Consider the following 18,523-nt stretch of genomic DNA (forward strand, 5'->3'; position numbering starts at 1 on the left):
GCCTTTGTTTTGCTGATCCCCAAGTGTCCAGCGAGTGGAATCTCATGGGCAATCCGCAACAACTCAGTTCTGAACTGTAGGGGGACGACTAGCTGTCTTTCCCTCAACCACTCCTTTTGGGGATCTCCGGGTACTGTCTCCCGGTACAACCTTCCTCGTTCCCAGAACACCCTCTCCTTATCAGGCTCGGAGGTGGGCGTCTCGGCGAGGTGTCTCAATTTCTCCAGGCTTGCATCTGAGTGCAGAGCAGCCTGGAACTACTTGCTGGAGGCTGCCAGAAGTGACGTCAGGGACCCTTCCTTACTGGGACCCTCTAGAACCGGCTCTGGGTTCACCTCTGGTTCAGTCTCTCCTGTAGCAGAAGAGGGTCCAGAAGACAGTGCGCTACCTGCGATCTGGGCACTCTGACTGCGTGTGACAGCTGCTATGTATGCTGTCTCCCTGGGGATTTCTACAGACCCACCAGTCGGTGCTGCTATGGGCTCTTCCTCCCCATCCACCCCCAACACTTCAGGAGCAGTGCTACTTATGGGCCAGTTACCTTCCTCGGTGGCACTGGTCAGTTGCATGGCATTACCTTCCTCATGGTCCCCATGCACCTCCCCATTTCCTTGAGCACCGTTGCTTGCTCCTGCCAGGGATTCCTCAGCCGTCTCACTCCGTAGAGTGACAGAGCTGAGCACTTCGGTACCTGTGGACACATCTACCGTTTCAAAGAAATGGTTAACAGGTTCCGTCGGCACAGATACATCATCATCATCATCATTCCTAGGAAAAGAATGGTTATCAGATTGCTTTGGTAAAGTTACATCACCATCATTCCTGGGGAGAGAATGGTTGTTAGTGGCATCATTACTCATCAAGGCATTTGCAGGTAACACATTCAGTTTCCTGTCATCATCATCATCATCATCATCAGGGTTAACATTGCCCTTATTATCAAATTGGGGAGGGGTGTCAGGGACATAGTATGCAACCATCCTCCCCAAGTCAGTTCCCAATAAAACATCAGTGGGCAGGTTTTCGGACACTCACACTTCCCTCACCCCGCTCCCAGCACGCCAATCAAGGAATACCCGGGCCACTGGCAAGAGACAGCGGGTACCCCCAATCCCGGTGACAGTCAGGGTTTTCCCCTCAACAAACTCTTCAGGGGCCGCCAGTCCAGGACGGATGAGGGTTCGTTCAGCCCCGGTGTCCTTGAGGCCTGAAGCAAGACGGGCCCCCACCTGGACAGGTTGAACGTTGTCGTCAATCCTCCCAACCACACCTCCCACCAAAAGAACAGAGGCGTTGGGCCCAGAAGCCTTGGCTGTGGGTTTCTTCGGCTTTTCCGGACAGGTGGAACGGAGGTGACCAGTCCGATCGCAGTTGTAACACTTGCGACTGTCAGTAATAGGCCTGGCGTTGGTATCTGGGCCAGGGCCTCCGGAGTGACGGCTAGCTGGGGCACTGGGGTTGGTTGCAGGCTTTCCAGCTGGTGGTGAATGGCCTCCGCGTCTCTGGCTTCCGGTTGGCCTCGTAGTTGTCGGCGATCTGAGCCGCTTTGTCAGCTTTCGTTGGTTCGCGGTCCAGGATGAACTGTCGGACCTCAGCTGGGCAGAGATGCAGGAACTGGTCTTTGATCATCAGGTCCCGTAGCTGCTTAAAGGAATCAGTCCTTGCACCACATCACTATAGCTATCGTGTGGGCCACGTTGGAGGTTCCGGAACTTCTTTCAGTATACCTCAGGTGTCAGTCGGTATTTGGCGATCAGAGCCTGCTTGATGGCATCATAGTCGTCGTCTTCTGACGGCAGAGAAGCAAACGCCTCCAGAGCTTTGCCTTTTAGCCCTGGAGTCAAGTACCTGGCCCATTGGACCTTATCCAGCCGGTACTGTCGGCAGGCTTTCTCAAAGGCTCGCAGAAACGTGTCCAAGTCCCCATCCTTTTCCATCATGGGAAAATGCTCTGGCCGGGGTTTAGGAGTCTGGACGCTGCTGGGCTCACTGCTTCGGGTTGTGGGGGTGGAGCACCTCCAGTTCATGGGCCCTCTGCGCCTCGCGCTCAGCTCGCTGCTCTGCTCTCTCCGCCTCTGCTCGGCTTGCTGCTCCTCTCTTTCCCGAGCTTGCTGGATCAGTGTCATACGGCCCTCGCGGTCTTCGGCAGGGAGAGTGTCCAAGGCCGCTTGCAGGTAGGGGTCCAGCGTGCTCTGGTTGAATGTGGGGCCAGTGCTCAGGAGTGGAGCCTCTGCTGCAGCCCCATTGTCACTTGGGCCAACTTCTGCACCCGCTGGACTCTGGGTGTTGTCCAGCTGCACCAGAGCCACGATCAATTGATCTCTGGTTTTGCTTGTGGCGTCAATGCATACTGCAGCAAGGTTTTCCTTTTTCTGCTGTCTGTACCAGGGTTCTCCTTTTGCCGCCATGGTTGCCAAATAAAAGATAGAAAAGAAAAACGAAGAAAAGGGAGGGAATACTTGTACGTACACAAAAATGTTTCAGGACTAGTAACCACTGAGTCTGTTCTCCAAAACCTATGATTCAGGATTCCCGCAGGAACCTTGCAGGATTTTAGTGAGAGGAATGATTGCTCAAACCAAATCACTAATGCTCTAGGATTATCCCACCGCTGCCACCAAATATGTGAGGAACGGCGGACCGCTGTCGCCAAATTGTGACGGACAGCGGACCCTGTGCCACCAATATGTCACGATCCCACCACCGACACTGGTTTGTCAGCGGATGGAGGGACGCGACGCACTGCTGGCACACGGCTATCACAGGCACGGTGGGGGCTTATTTTAGTTATCCCATCACTAGCACCATGTGACAAAAATACAGCAAGCTAATCTTGCTCTGACAATTTACCGCAGGGGGGTATTTTGGATGCCCCACCACTGCTAACAACCTTCCAAGAACTGCGGGGATTTATGTATATCCCACTTTCTCAGTTCCACTTTGGAACTCGCAGCTCTCCGGCGCCCCCCCTTACCCTCAGGTCAGTCAGGGAACTGCCCCTAGGATAATTAGTCGCCGGACGGGCTGCTTGCTGTGCACGGGCAACTAGACTATTGCAGTAAGGGAATTATCAATGCCGTGGCCTCAACCACTCCTTCAGCAATATAAGACCCTTCTGTACTGCCAGCTAGCCTCGCCAGCCGTGCACACCACGCTGCCACAAGCTCCTGGTTTCTTCACTTAAGTTATAGACTTAATGGAGGGGTTCGAAGCCAACCCGAACAGTAGCGTAATTATCTAAAAAAAAGGCGCATAGTTCGTTTCCTAGAGCATGGAGACAGAGCTAATAGATTTTATCATTTATTCCCAAAAGAATGCGGGCAGTGATTACACAGATAAAAGTTGCTATAAAGTTGAGACGTTACATATGTACAAATACAAATATAAAACAAAGTAAATGAAAGAACAGAAAGTAACACTCACATGTGCGTAGGCAGACCATGTGGCTGGGGGAGGGGCGCTTAACCAAACGTCCCCACTCATCGGCATGTCTCTCTGGCAGGAGGACTCCAGCTGAACTGACTGGAATTTGGTAGGGAATACCTATAGCCTAGGGTCGGTGACTTCACGAAATGGGTGGTCTGGTGAGGTCCAACCCCCCTTCTCTCTCAGTTATAACTTAACTAAAAAGGTTATGATAACCATATCTTAATGGGGAAGCTCGTATGAACTCACCCATGTTTCCCAGTGTAACAAACCCAACAAGAAAACATCAAGAATGCACTAGATAGGACACTCCATTTGGGAGCAATCCATATCTCAATTTCTGGAAGTCCGAGAATCGTGAACCTTAGGGGTTTAGAAAGCTGGCTTCGTGCCCTTTACAGGAATGTGAGTATCATATCTCTGTCACAAGCGAAGTGCGCGCTAGGCTTCTTTTAATATTTCCTATACCTGTATTCAAGCTTCATGGTTTCAGAACAAAGCAATGCTTTCCCTTGCAGGGGGGAAGGCTGCGAGAGGAAATGGACGGTTTCATGTTACCGGCAAGCACAGAGCTGATAAGGAGGGGGGTTGCAGCTACATGACAGGCTTGTCTCCTCAGTGTATAGCAATGGGAGATTCTAGAAAGTTCTACAAAATCATATCTTACATTACAATAAAAATAATCACATAGATTATAACAAATACCAAGAGGAATGAGGGCCCTGCTCGCAAGCTTACAGTCTATAAGGAAAGAGGTAGACACGAAAGGTGGGTGGTAACAGTTGCCCTGATTGTATGGACCATGTACAAGAATATAACTACTATAATACTGCCCCTATGTACAAGAATATAACTACTATAATACTGCCCCCTATGTACAAGAATATAACTACTATAATAATGCCCCCTATGTACAAGAATATAACTAATACTGCTCCTATGTACAAGAATATAACTACTATAATACTGCCCCTATGTACAAGAATATAACTACTATAATACTGCCCCTATGTACAAGAATATAACTACTATAATACTGCCCCTATGTACAAGAATATAACTACTATAATACTGCCCCTATGTACAAGAATATAACTACTATAATACTGCTCCTATGTACAAGAACATAACTACTATAATACTGCTCCTATATACAAGAACATAACTACTATCATACTGTCCCTATGTACAAGAATATAATTACTATAATACTGCCCCCTATGTACAAGAATATAACTACTATAATACTGTCCCCTATGTACAAGAATATCACTACTATAATACTGCTCCTATGTACAATAATATAATTATTATAATACTGCTCTTTTGTACAAGAATATAACTACTATAATACTGCTCCTATGTACAAGAATATAATTACTATAATACTGCTCCTATGTACAAGAACATAACTACTATAATACTGCCCCTATGTACAAGAACATAACTACTATAATACTGCCTGCCCCTATGTACAAGAATATAACTACTATAATACTGCTCCTATATACAAGAATATAACTACTATAATACTGCTCCTATATACAAGAATATAACTACTATAATACTGCTCCTATGTACAAGAATATAACTACTATAATACTGCCCCTATGTACAAAAATATAACTACTATAATACTGCTCCTATGTACAAGAATATAACTAATATAATACTGCTCCTATGTACAAGAACATAACTACTATAATACTGCTCCTATATACAAGAATATAACTACTATAATACAGCTCCTATGTACAAGAACATAACTACTATAATACTGTCCCCTATGTACAAGAATATAATTACTGTAATACTGCCCCCTATGTACAAGAATATAACTACTATAATACTGCCCCTATGTACAAGAATATAATTACTATAATACTGCTCCTATGTGCAAGAACATAACTACTATAATACTGCCCCTATGTACAAGAATATAACTACTATAATACTGCTCCTATGTACAAGAATATAACTAGTATAATACTGCTCCTATGTACAAGAATATAACTATTATAATACTGCCCCTATGTACAAGAATATAACTACTATAATACTGCTCCTATGTACAAGAATATAACTACTATAATACTGCTCCTATGTACAAGAACATAACTACTATAATACGCCCCTATGTACAAGAATATAATTCCTATAATACTGTTCCTATGTGCAAGAACATAACTACTATAATACTGCCCCTATGTACAAGAATATAACTACTATAATACTGCTCCTATGTACAAGAATATAACTACTATAATACTGCCCCTATGTACAAGAATATAACTACTATAATACTGCCTCCTAGCTGTGAGGTTGTGTGTCAGTGGTTCTCCTGATGTCTGGAGCAAGCCCAGGGAGTGGCCACCCTGGGCGAGGAAACTCCCCTGGCAAGGCCCAGGCTTCCCGGCCTACACTGGGACTAGCCTCTCAGGCTTCTACTAATGGGAATGTTAATCCCAAAGCCACTGTGAGTCCAGTGAATGCAGCGAGTCAAAGCTGCAGCAGTTCTATGAAGAAAGAAACAGTTGTGAGTAAAGTTTTGGGAGGAAAACCTTCTCCAGTTCCAGCAAAGAAGCCAGAAGGAAAAGTGTCTGTGAGTGATGGAAACCAGCTGAATGTGAAGTCTTGTAGCTCCCCTGTCAGTAAGCAGCTCCTGCCAGGTGCACAGGTGAGATCGGCCCCAGCTGTGCAGATCACCTCTGCTGCTTCCAGGCAGAGACGGACGTCTTTGGAAAGGCAGACAATGCAGGGGAACCTACAGCAACATGGCAGTATGGCGCGGTCAGGACGCACACGGTCACAGTCAGGTGGCAGCGATAAACCTGCTGCGGAGCCTGCATCCAGCCAAGGGGCCACAAAACCATCCGTGGTGGACCCGCACAAGACAGGATTCAAAACCCCTGTACCCGTGGTCAAGACTAAACCTGTGGGGCCGGCGCGTGCACCCGAGCTGCAGCTAGCGGATGAGATACCGGGACTTGTCCGAAAACTGGGTGAGTTACAGCAGCAAAAAAAAGCGCTGCAAATGGAGGTAGACTTCATCTATAGTCTAAAGACCACTAATCCTGCCAGTAATGACGCCTATGACCTGAGACTGAACACACTGGGTGTACAGCTGGCGAGTGTTGTGCAGGACACTGAATCTGTGCTGGAGAGCATGGGGCCCCTGGCAGAGACCTACAGGAACCACGAGTGGTTCGCCTCCTATAAGCAGGACTGTGCTGTAGAGGCCAGGACCCCTGATGTTCAGGACGGGACCCCCCAGCAGCGGACACGGCCAGTGTTACAGGCTGCCCGCTTCTGCTTCCAGGAGGGTAAACAACTGCAGCAGCAGGCAGCTCAGTGTGAACAGGAGCATACACTTCAGACTGCAGCAGAGGCACCACAGGTCCCAGAGTGCCCCACACAGGAGCAGGACAGTATATGTGAGACTGTTTGTGCTGATGAGACAGCCGAGTGTGAACAGGAGCACACACTGCAGACTCCAGCAGAGGCACCACAGGTCCCAGAATGCCCCACACAGGAGCAGGACAGTATTTCTGAGACTGTTTGTGCTGATGAGGCTGAGGCACAGACTGTGGCTGGGGATGCTGTGCCCATGGGGTCGGGGGTTGGAGGGGTTTCACATTCTGTAATGGACGTCGCACTGTCTGATAATGATGCTGCTTATGATAATGTGCATGATATGTGTGATTATCCCCCTTTGCCATCTAGTCCACAAGGTGTGACATCCCCCCTGCTGCAGGCCCTCTCCCTGTCAGTCAGCCCAGTGTGACCCGGCAGGTGCCCCCCAGGAATGCCTGGAGCCGCGGCGCCGCATCCTTCACTTCCAGCGCCAGGTATACCGGCCAGACATTCAAGCGCATTAATGTGGTGCGGTTTAAATACATAGGTGCCAAGGAGGATCTGCCACAACGCAGGTATGTGGTGAGAGAGCTGCTCTGCGGCCAGATGGGGTTTGTGGCAAATGAGATACTGGCGGTGTCTAATCTTCAGGACAGGCAGGGCTACGAGGTCAGCTTCAAGCTCATGTCTGACCTGGATAGATTCTGGGCCAATTACCCCAAGTTCAGAGATGCTGAGGGCTGGAATAAGTTTGTGTTGGTTCCTATCTCCAGGCCAGACACTGTCACAGTGAATATCACCTTCTGGAATGAGGCCGTTCCTCCACAGGACATCAAGGTGTGGCTCCGGAGACACTGTGACCTCGTCTCTGGACTCACCAAGGTCAGAGATGAGGATGGTATCTGGACAATGGGGTGACGGGTCTTGGTAAAATTGCGGCAATGTAATAACATCACTGCCCACTTACCCAACTCCTTCTTCATTGGGAGGGAGAAGGGAAGGTGTTATTATCCCGGGCAACCCAGAAAGTGCTTCAAATGTGGTGGGAAAGGTCAAATGGCTAACGCCTGTACTGTGGTGAAGTGCAGTCTGTGTGGGGCAATCGGCCATGTCGCTGCAGACTGCCGGGACGTCAGGTGCAACCTCTGTGGTAAGATGGGCCACCCTCACAGGGACTGTCCAGACGCCTGGCACAACATCTGCAGAGTCTTCCCTGATGAGTTAGTGATGGCAGGGGCAGAGGCTCAGGAGGATGAGGATGTGGTGGCAGGGACACATGAGGAGGAGTGTTTAATGTCAGGAGAGATGTTGACCAGCTCAGATGCCCACCAGGAGTCCACTCAGGCAGCACCAGAGAAGCAGGGTGCAGAGGGGAACATGGAGGTCGTCCATCAGGTCCAGCAGCCTCAGATAGCCCCCCCTTCAGCATCGCTGTCTGTATCTGATGACTGGAACATTAATAATAATAAAAGGAAGAAAAAGAACACATCCTCCCGTAAACCTGAGGCAGAATATGACACTGGTCAGAGTGCTAGTAAGAAGGTTCAGAATTCTGCAGGAGTGATGGTCGTGTCCAACAAGTATGGAGTTTTATCTGACTCCAATGGTGACGATTATGAGGAAGAGTTGAGGAAAGTTGATGCTGAGTGTGACAGGGACATAGAGGACCATCCCCCACCAAAGCGGAAGCCCTTATCTGTAGACCCTCAGGTAGAGTCTGACATGGACACCAGTGGTGGACAGAACATCTCTGACTCATGATGATGGCTATTACTCTGCTCTTTCTATATTGTGTTGTGATGGCGGGGTTCTCATTGACAGTGACCTCGAGCAATGTGAATAGCATTAAGCTGAGGAGAACTAGACACACGGTGTATGAACATCTCAAATATCTGGACACAGATGTCATCTTCCTGCAGGAGACACGACTGACATCTCTGGGGCTTATGAGAGAGGCTGAGAGGGAATGGCGGTCCGGTCCTTCTTTCTGGTCACTGGCTGTGGAGCCTTACGCCGGGGTCGCTGTCCTGTTTAACACCAATGATGTGACTGTGCATAGGATGACGGAGGTGGTCATGGGAAGATGTCTGGTCCTGGAAGTCACTGTCCATGGGAGGCGACTCCGGCTTATTAACATCTATGGGCCACAGACAGTGACTGACAGGATCCAGCTGTTTAATGACGTCAAGCCTTACCTCTTCACTTCTCTTCCAGTGGTGATGGCGGGGGACTTTAATGCCATAATGACATCAGGTGACAGCTCCTCGGGCAGGGCAGTGACCAGGGACGGTAAGGTCCTACATAACGTTATAATGCAGGCAGGACTGACCGACGTTTTCACACAGGGTGGGCGACAGCCAAAATTCACGTATTCATGTTCCAACAGGAGCAGTAGGGATAGATTTTGCTTTTGTCAGTCCTACTGAGGCTGTCGGCGCCCTGAGTGAGAAGGTCGTCCCTTACTCTGATCACCTCGCCTTGTGCTTCTCTTTGGGTTCCTCTAACCGTCCGGACATTGGTAGAGGGTTGTGGAAGCTTAATTCCAGTCTCCTGGATGATGCCTATGTTCAGAGCCGTGTTCACTCCCTTATCCAGCTTCATCTAGACAGGGTTGACTTCTATGACAACATGACCGACTGGTGGGAGGACGTCAAGGAGGATATCAGATCCCTCTTAAAGAGACTGTCAGTTAATAAAGGGAGGAATAAGTACAGCCAGTACCTAAAGCTGCGCAAAGAATTGGAGTCACTGTATTCGGCGGGCGGGGATGACAAAGTGAAGATCGACCGGCTGAAATCTGAGATAAAGCAGTATCAGTATAGCAGGTATACCTCCCTGGTTCTTGAACGGGATTATGGGTCCTTAGGGGCCCCTGATCCCTTTGAGAATTGCAGGGAGAGGGTGGCCAAAAAAATGGTCACGGGTCTCATTGACTCCCAGGGTGTATTGCAGGATTCACGGGAGGGTATCCTGGAGGTGGTGAGATCTTACTATGCTGACTTGTTTCAGAGGAAAGTTTTGGATAAAGATAAGATGGCTCAATTCTTGGAGGCAACTCCAGCGCCTGATACTAATGATCTGGACTTTTCTCCTTTGACAGCAGAATTAACGGTGGAAGAAGTTAAGGAGGCTATTGATAAGTTATATCTGAAGAAGGCACCAGGTCCAGATGGTATAACAGCAGAATTTTATAAGAAATTCAGAGACCTCCTGGCTCCAATTCTCGTGGATGTGTATAGAAATTGTCTAGAAAATCACCTGATGCCTCCATCCATGAGAGTGTCCTCGTTAATTCTGCTGTCTAAAGGTAAAGAGCCGAGTGACATCAAGAACTGGTGGCCGATTGCCCTCTTGAATGTGGACAGGAAGATTCTAGCAAAGATCCTATTTTCTAGATTAGTCTGTTTGTCCCCGGCACTGTTGGCAGGCTCTCAGTTTGGCACAGTAAAAGGGCAGAACATCTCTGGAGCAGTCATCTCGATACGAGAGATGTTTGAGAGATGTAAAGCTCTGCGGTGTGGGAGATATGTTGTTAGTCTGGACCAGGCTAAAGCCTTTGACAGGGTTGATCATGACTATCTGTGGGCCACTTTGTCAAAGTACGGTATTCCGGGACAATTTGTGGATTGGGTGAAGACGTTGTACAGAGAGGCGGTGAGCTTTCCTCTGATTAATGGTTGGCAGGGTGACACTTTTGGAGTTGGGGCGGGGGTGAGACAGGGTTGCCCAATGAGTCCGCTCCTGTATGTTTTTGCCCTAGACCCGTTTCTGAGGTCACTGCAGGAGTGCGATTTTCAGGGGGTGCCGGTCCCCCACTGCCCGCCTCTGAATGTTGTTGCCTATGCGGACGATGTGACGCTGGTGATCTCCAATCCTCGTGAGGTGCAGATGTTATCTGCGTCCATCAGAAGCTACTCAGAGGCCTCCGGGTCTCTGGTCAACCTTGAAAAGAGTCAAGCTCTGTGGACATTAGATACTGAGCCCAGCTTTGATCTGCCGCAGTTTTCCAAAGCCTCCACCCATATTAAGATCCTAGGGGTTAAATTTGGGAGGGATGATAATGCCACGCTAAATTGGGAGGAGAAATTGGAAACCGGAAATGCAAAGGTTCAGCGATGGAAGAACTGGAGGCTGACCTACAGAGAAAGGGTCACAATGTTGAAGACTTACCTGGTCCCCGTTTTCTTGTATGTCTCTGTCATTTTCCCTTTACCAGAATCTTTCTCAGCGAGGCTCTTCAGCCTGTTCTTCCAGCTCTTGTGGGGGAATAGGATGAACCTGATAAAGAGGGGAATAACATACCTACGGCGGAGAGAGGGTGGGCTGGATATGTTGAATCCAAGGGTTTTCTTTGACTCCTTGTTTCTAAAGGTGAATTTTGGGAACATGGACTCAAACAGTAGCTCCCTGTGGGTAAATAGTATCAGGTACTGGATATTGCCTTTTGCAGAATCTTGGGTGCGAGGCGGCAGTCTCAAGAGGAGGAGATGGACAGGTGACCACCTCCCCCAGTATCTGGACTATGGTCTGAAGTGTGTTAGGAGGTGGGGACTGGAGAGGTCTTACATTGAGAGCAGTACGAGAAGAGACCTGTATGCTCGTGTATGTAGGACTTTCTTCTACTCTCCACTGGCCCTGAGAGATTGTGTCACCACCACCCTGCAGGAAAGCCTTAGGTTCCTAAACGGGAAACGGCTTCCTCCTAAACTGTTTGATGTCACTTGGCTTTCACTGCATAGTCGGCTCTTTGTCAGAGGGAACCTGAAACATCTGTGTGTCTCTGATCGGAATTGTCCCCTTGGTTGTCAGCAGGAGGAAACTATGGAGCACTTTATATGTGATTGCTGGGGAGGGAGGAAGATCTGGGAGGAAGTGTCAGATAATCTAAAAATCCCCAGACTGCGGACTCTAAAGTATCCTGACATAATCTATGGTGTCCCCTCCACTGTTAGTAACATCAACAGAGAGACAATGTACATTATAATCAGTGTCATCAAATACTATCACTGGCACATGAGAACCCGGGTGTCACTGCACAATGAGCCGTTCGATCACACCGCTGCCGCCAATCAGGTTATGTCAGAACTCCGGTGGATAAAATCACTAGAAGTTGGAAGGAGTCCAAGAAACATAACGTTATGGAGAAACGTAAAATTCAGTTAGAAAATATGATAATGTTTTGTTTTGTTTTTTTTTTTTTGTGTTTTTTTTCCCTCTAACTTTCTTTTTCCATCCCCAGGTGTGGACACTTTAATTTATTGATGAATATGATCTGATTATTAGTGCTGTGTATATATTACCTAAGTGGTTTGTGTTTTGTAATACTGGATGATTTTTGTTTTATTATAATTGTATTTATGTTTGGGTTTTATAATAAAAATTGCCCCTATGTACAAGAATATAACTACTATAATACTGCTCCTATGTGCAAGAATATAACTACTATAATACTGCCCCTATGTACAAGAATATAACTACTATAATACTGCTCCTATGTACAAGAACATAACTACTATAATACTGCCCCTATGTACAAGAATATAATTACTATAATACTGCTCCTATGTGCAAGAACATAACTACTATAATACTGCCCCTATGTACAAGAATATAACTACTATAATACTGCTCCTATGTACAAGAACATAACTACTATAATACTGCCCCTATGTACAAGAATATAACCATTATAATACTGCCCATATGTACAAGAATATTACTACTATAATACTGCTCCTATGTACAAGAATATAGCTACTATAATACTGCCCCCTATGTACAAGAATATAACTACTATAATACTGCCCCCTATGTACAGGAATATAACTACTATAATACTACCCCTATGTACAAGAATATAACTACTATAATACTGCCACCTATGTACAAGAATATAACTACTATTATACTGCCCCTATGTACAAGAATATAACTACTATAATACTGCTCATATGTACAAGAATATTACCATTATAATACTGCCCATATGTACAAGAATATTACTACTATAATACTACCCCTATGTACAAGAATATAACTACTATAATACTGCCACCTATGTACAAGAATATAACTACTATTATACTGCCCCTATGTACAAGAATATAACTACTATAATACTGCTCATATGTACAAGAATATTACCATTATAATACTGCCCATATGTACAAGAATATAACTACTATAATACTGCCCCCTATGTACAAGAATATAGCTACTATAATACTGCCCCCTATGTACAAGAATATAGCTACTATAATACTGCCCCCTATGTACAAGAATATAGCTACTATAATACTGCCCCTATGTACAAGAATATAACTACTATAATACTACCCCTATGTACAAGAATATAACTACTATAATACTACCCCTATGTACAAGAATATAGCTACTATAATACTGCCCCTATGTACAAGAATATAACTACTATAATACTGCCCCTATGTACAAGAATATAACTACTATAAAACTGCCCCCTATGTACAAGAATATAACTACTATAATACTGCCCCCTATGTACAGGAATATAACTACTATAATACTACCCCTATGTACAAGAATATAACTACTATAATACTGCTCCTATGTACAAGAATATAACTACTATAATACTGCTCCTATGTACAAGAATATAGCTACTATAATACTGCCTCCTAGCTGTGAGGTTGTGTGTTTGTAGCTCTCCTGATGTCTGGAGCAGGCCCAGGGGGAGGCCACCCTGGGCGGGGTAACTCCCCAAGCAAGGCCCAGGCTTCCAGGCCTACACTTGGAAGTAACGCTCAAGTTGTGTCTAAGGCGGATGCAAGTCCCAAAGTTGTTTCTTAGGGAAAAAAAGCTCAGAATGGAAGTAGCAGCAGCAGCAGCAGCAGCAAGAAAGATGAAGCTGTGAAAGTGCAAAAAGTAGCGGAACAAGGAAAAGCCATGGCTGTGGGTAAGAAAGTTCCAGTTAAGCAGTCGGCCAGCCAAGGCAAACAGAGTGAAGGACAACTAGGAGAAATCCAAAAGAAATCTACTGGTGAGAAGCTGAATGGAGGAAAGCAGCCTGCAGCTCAGGAGGTGCCATCACCGGCTTCAGGTGTGCAGCTGTCTCCCAGCAGACAGAGGAGAACCTCACTGGAGAGACAGACGCTCCAGGAGAACCTGCAGCAGAAGCATGTGGTGGCCAGCATGGCGAGCTCTGGGCGCACAAGGTCGCAGTCAGGTGGCAGCAGTAAAAGTGCAGTGGAGCTTGGAGCCACGAAACCAGCGGTGGTGAAAGTTAAGGAGACGTCTGGTTTCAAGCATCCGGGGACATTGCTGAAAGCAGGATCCCAGGAGGAGACGCCATGTGCACCTGAGCTTCAGGTCGCAGAGGAGATCCCAGGACTGGTCAAGAGGCTCGGTGAGTTACAGCAGCACAAAGACTTGCTGCAGAAACAAATAGAAATGGGCTATAATGTAAAGGCTGCTAATCCTGGTGGGGATCACACCTTTTGTGATCAGACTGTGAACATGCTTGGTATACAGCTGGCAAAAGTGGTGACGGACATGGACTGTGTCCTAGAGAAGATGGGGCCCCTGGCAGAGACTTATAGGAACCAGGAACTGTTGATGTCACACAAGCAGGACTCTGCAGGTTCCAGCTCAGACATTGTCCCAGGTGGGCCCCTGAAGCCGGTGCGGCCAGTGCTGCAGCCTGCAAGTTTCTGCTTCCAAAAGGGTCAAATACTGCAGCCGCAGCAGCCTGCGGCAGACCCCAAGCAGCAGCATGTTATGCAGATTCCAGCAGGTGTACCACAAGTCTCAGAATGCCCAGCACAGCAGCCTGCAGCAGATTCAAAGCAGCAGCATGGACTGCACTTTCCAGCAGAGGGACTACAAGTCTCAGAATGCCAAGCACAACAGTTGGGTAGTGGACATGTGCTGGTCATTACTGATGGTGCCCAGCAGGGCTCTGATGCTGGGGATAACCGCACTGTATCTGAGGGGTCGGGGGCTTGGGGAAGCACAGTATCTTTGGTGGACGCTGCACAGTCTGATAATGACATTGATGCTGATGATAACAATGTGCATGATAATGTCTGTGATTTCCCCCCTTTAATTTCAATCACACAAGGTGTGGCTGCCCCTCCTGCTGCAGACCTTCACCCCGTCAGTCAACCCAATGTGACCCCGCACAGTCCCCCCAGTAATGCCTGGAGTCATGGTGCTCCGTCCTTTACCTCTGGTACCAATTATACAGGCCAGGCGTTTAAACCGAGAAACGTCGTGCGTTTCCGGCACAGAGGTGCCAAGGAGGACCTGCCAGACAGGAGGTTTGTCGTCAGGGAGCTCTTGTGTCACCAGATGGGGTTTGTGCCAGTCAGCATCCTGGTAGTGATTAATCTTCCAGACAGGCAGGGCTATGATGTCAGCTTTAAGCTCATGTCTGACCTGGACAGATTCTGGTCTAGTTTCCCCAAGTTTAGAGACACGGAGGGCTGGAGTAAGTTCAGCTTTATTCCTATCTCTAAGCCGGATACTGTCACCGTAAATGTCATCTTCTGGAATGAGTCTGTTCCCCCGCAGGACATTGTGGTGTGGCTCCGGAGGCATTGTGACCTGGTCTCTGACCTCACCAAAAGCAGAGACAGTGATGGTATCTGGACGAGAGGGTGGCGGGTTTTGGTGAAACTGCGCCAATGCAATAACATCACTGCCCATTTACCCAACTCCTTCTTTATTGGGAGGGAGAGGGGTGTGTGTTTCTATCCTGGGCAGCCTCGTAAGTGCTTTAAATGTGGCAAGGCAGGTCACCTGGCAAATACCTGTACTGTGGTGAAGTGCAGCCTGTGTGGGGAGGTCGGCCATCTAGTTGCAGACTGCCAGAACATCAGGTGCAACCTCTGTGGGAAGATCGGTCACCCTCACAGGGACTGTCCAGACGCCTGGCACAATGTCTGTAAGGACTTTCCTGACGAGGACTTGGTGGCACGGGCAGAGATTCTGGAGGAGGCAGCTTTACTGTCAGGGGAAATACTGACCAGACCAGAGGTCCACCAGGGGTCTACTCAGCTAACACCAGAGCAGCAGGGTTCAGAGAGAGAACAGGGGAGTATGGAGGTTGTACCTCAGGGGCAGCAGTCACAGGAAGGCATTACTTCAGTGCTACCATCTGTGTCTGAAGAGTATAGCAATAATCAGAAAAGGAAGAAAAAGGACAAGGCCTCCCGTAAACCTGAGGGGTATGACACTGGCCAAGGAGCCGGGAAGAAATTCCAGAGTTCTGCAGGTGTAATGGTCGTGTCTAACAGGTTTGATGTTCTGTCTGAGTCTGACGGCGATTTTGAAGATAACCTTAAAAGAATTGACGCAGAGTGTGATAGGGACGTAGAGGACTGTCCTCCGCCAAAGCGGAAGCCCTTACCGGAGGGCACTCGAGTAGAGTCTGAGATGGAGACCGGTGGTGAACAGAATAACTCCGACTCAGATCTGTGACGCTGTCAACCAGATAATGTCTGAACTCAGATAGGGAAAATCATTAGGAGAAATTAGGAAATGTTAAGATAGAGAAGGATGAGTCACTGGGTAGGAACATGATGAGCTCTGTTTGCAAAGTGTTTTTTTTTTTTTTTCCCTCAAACTAGGAGTATGGACTCTAAGTTAATTTGATATGTATAACCTGGATATGTAATGAATGTATGTACAATCCTAGTGAATTCAGTTTTGTATTACTGGAGGAATGTTATTTGTATTTGTTTGGTTTTTACAATAAAAATTGCCCCCATGTACAAGAATATAACTACTATAATACTGCCCCTATGTACAAGAATATAACTACTATAATACTGCCCCTATGTACAAGAATATAACTACTATAATACTGCTCCTATGTACAAGAATATAACTACTATAATACTGCTCCTATGTACAAGAATATAACTACTATAATACTGCCCCTATGTACAAGAATATAACTACTATAATACTGCCCCTATGTACAAGAATATAACTACTATAATACTGCCCCCTATGTACAAGAATATAACTACTATAATACTGCCTCTATGTACAATAATATAACTACTATAATACTGCTCCTATGTACAAGAATATAACTTCTATAATACTACCCCTATGCACAAGAATTCTCGTAACTACTATAATACTGCCCCCTATGAACAAGACTATAACTACTATAATACTGCAATATTATCATTATTATAATACATATTTTAATTATGTGAAATTGTGACTGTAAACCTAGAATATGGAAATATACAAACTTAAACTCAAAGTAGGCTACAGACTTAAGACATTTGTGGGGGAATGGGAGGGGGTTAAAGTTACTTTTCCTTCCTCTGTTACATGGAACTACAATATAAATGTGCTTTCCTTGCATTAACAACCATTCCTGTTCTGTGTTTTAACTTCTTAGCGGCGCTCAATTTCCAAACAGCAGGAGTAGAGATGGATCTTAATGATGGACTCTTCCAGCAAAACAGACGTTGCGGTTACGTTCTGAAGCCTTTGTTTATGAGACGCGCGGATACCAATTTTAACCCAGATCAGCCACAAGACACTGAAGGTTATTCACCCGTCAGCCTATCCATCCAGGTAATATACATCCCAAATTATTACCAATCTATTAAATCAGCACGATCCATTATACTATATATAGGATGTAAAACTTATACCAGCTGTCCATATATAATTATATACAGGAGATGTCCAGGTTATACCAGCTGTACATATATAATTATATACAGGAGATGCCCAGGTTATACCAGCTGTCCATATATAATTATATACAGGAGATGCCCAGGTTATACCAGCTGTACATATATAATTATATACAGGAGATGCCCAGGTTATACCAGCTGTACATATATAATTATATACAGGAGATGCCCAGGTTATACCAGCTGCACATATATAATCATATACAGGAGATGCCCAGGTTATACCAGCTGCACATATATAATCATATACAGGAGATGCCCAGGTTATAACAGCTGTACATATATAATTATATACAGGAGATGCCCAGGTTATACCAGCTGCACATATATAATTATATACAGGAGATCCCCAGGTAAACCAGCTGTACATATATAAATATATACAAGAGATGCCCAGGTTATACTAGCTGTACATATATAATTATATACGGGAGATGCCCAGGTTATATCAGCTGTACATATATAATTATATAGGGGAGATGCCCAGGTTATACCAGCTGTACATATATAATTATATAGGGGAGATGCCCAGGTTATACCAGCTGTACATATATAATTATATACAGGAGATGCCCAGGTTATACCAGCTGTACATATATAATTATATACAGGAGATACCCAGGTAAACCAGCTGTACATATATAAATATATACAGGAGATGCCCAGGTTATACTAGCTGTACATATATAATTATATACGGGAGATGCCCAGGTTATATCAGCTGTACATATATAATTATATAGGGGAGATGCCCAGGTTATACCAGCTGTACATATATAATTATATACAGGAGATGCCCAGGTTATACCAGCTGTACATATATAATTATATACAGGAGATGCCCAGGTTATACCAGCTGCACATATATAATTATATACAGGAGATGCCCAGGTTATACCAGCTGTACATATATAATTATATACAGCAGATGCCCGGGTTATAACAGCTGTACATATATAATTATATACAGGAGATGCCCAGGTTATACCAGCTGCACATATATAATTATATACAGGAGATGCCCAGGTTATACCAGCTGT

General features: G+C 46.1%; 1 protein-coding gene across 2 annotated transcripts in view; it reads left to right on the plus strand.

The window, feature by feature from the left end:
- The window catches only part of PLCD4 (phospholipase C delta 4), a 59,470-nt gene that overhangs the window by 26,664 nt on the left and 14,283 nt on the right, over window positions 1–18,523 (plus strand). For both annotated transcript variants that reach the window (XM_073545401.1, XM_073545402.1), the window contains one exon: window positions 17,180–17,358. In XM_073545401.1, the coding sequence (XP_073401502.1) occupies window positions 17,180–17,358 (179 nt within the window). The remainder of the gene's footprint in view (window positions 1–17,179; window positions 17,359–18,523) is intronic.

The sequence above is a fragment of the Dendrobates tinctorius genome, unplaced genomic scaffold (genome assembly GCF_039654945.1).
Source record: "Dendrobates tinctorius isolate UK_male_01 unplaced genomic scaffold, ASM3965494v1 ptg000143l, whole genome shotgun sequence".
Taxonomy (NCBI): domain Eukaryota; kingdom Metazoa; phylum Chordata; class Amphibia; order Anura; family Dendrobatidae; genus Dendrobates; species Dendrobates tinctorius.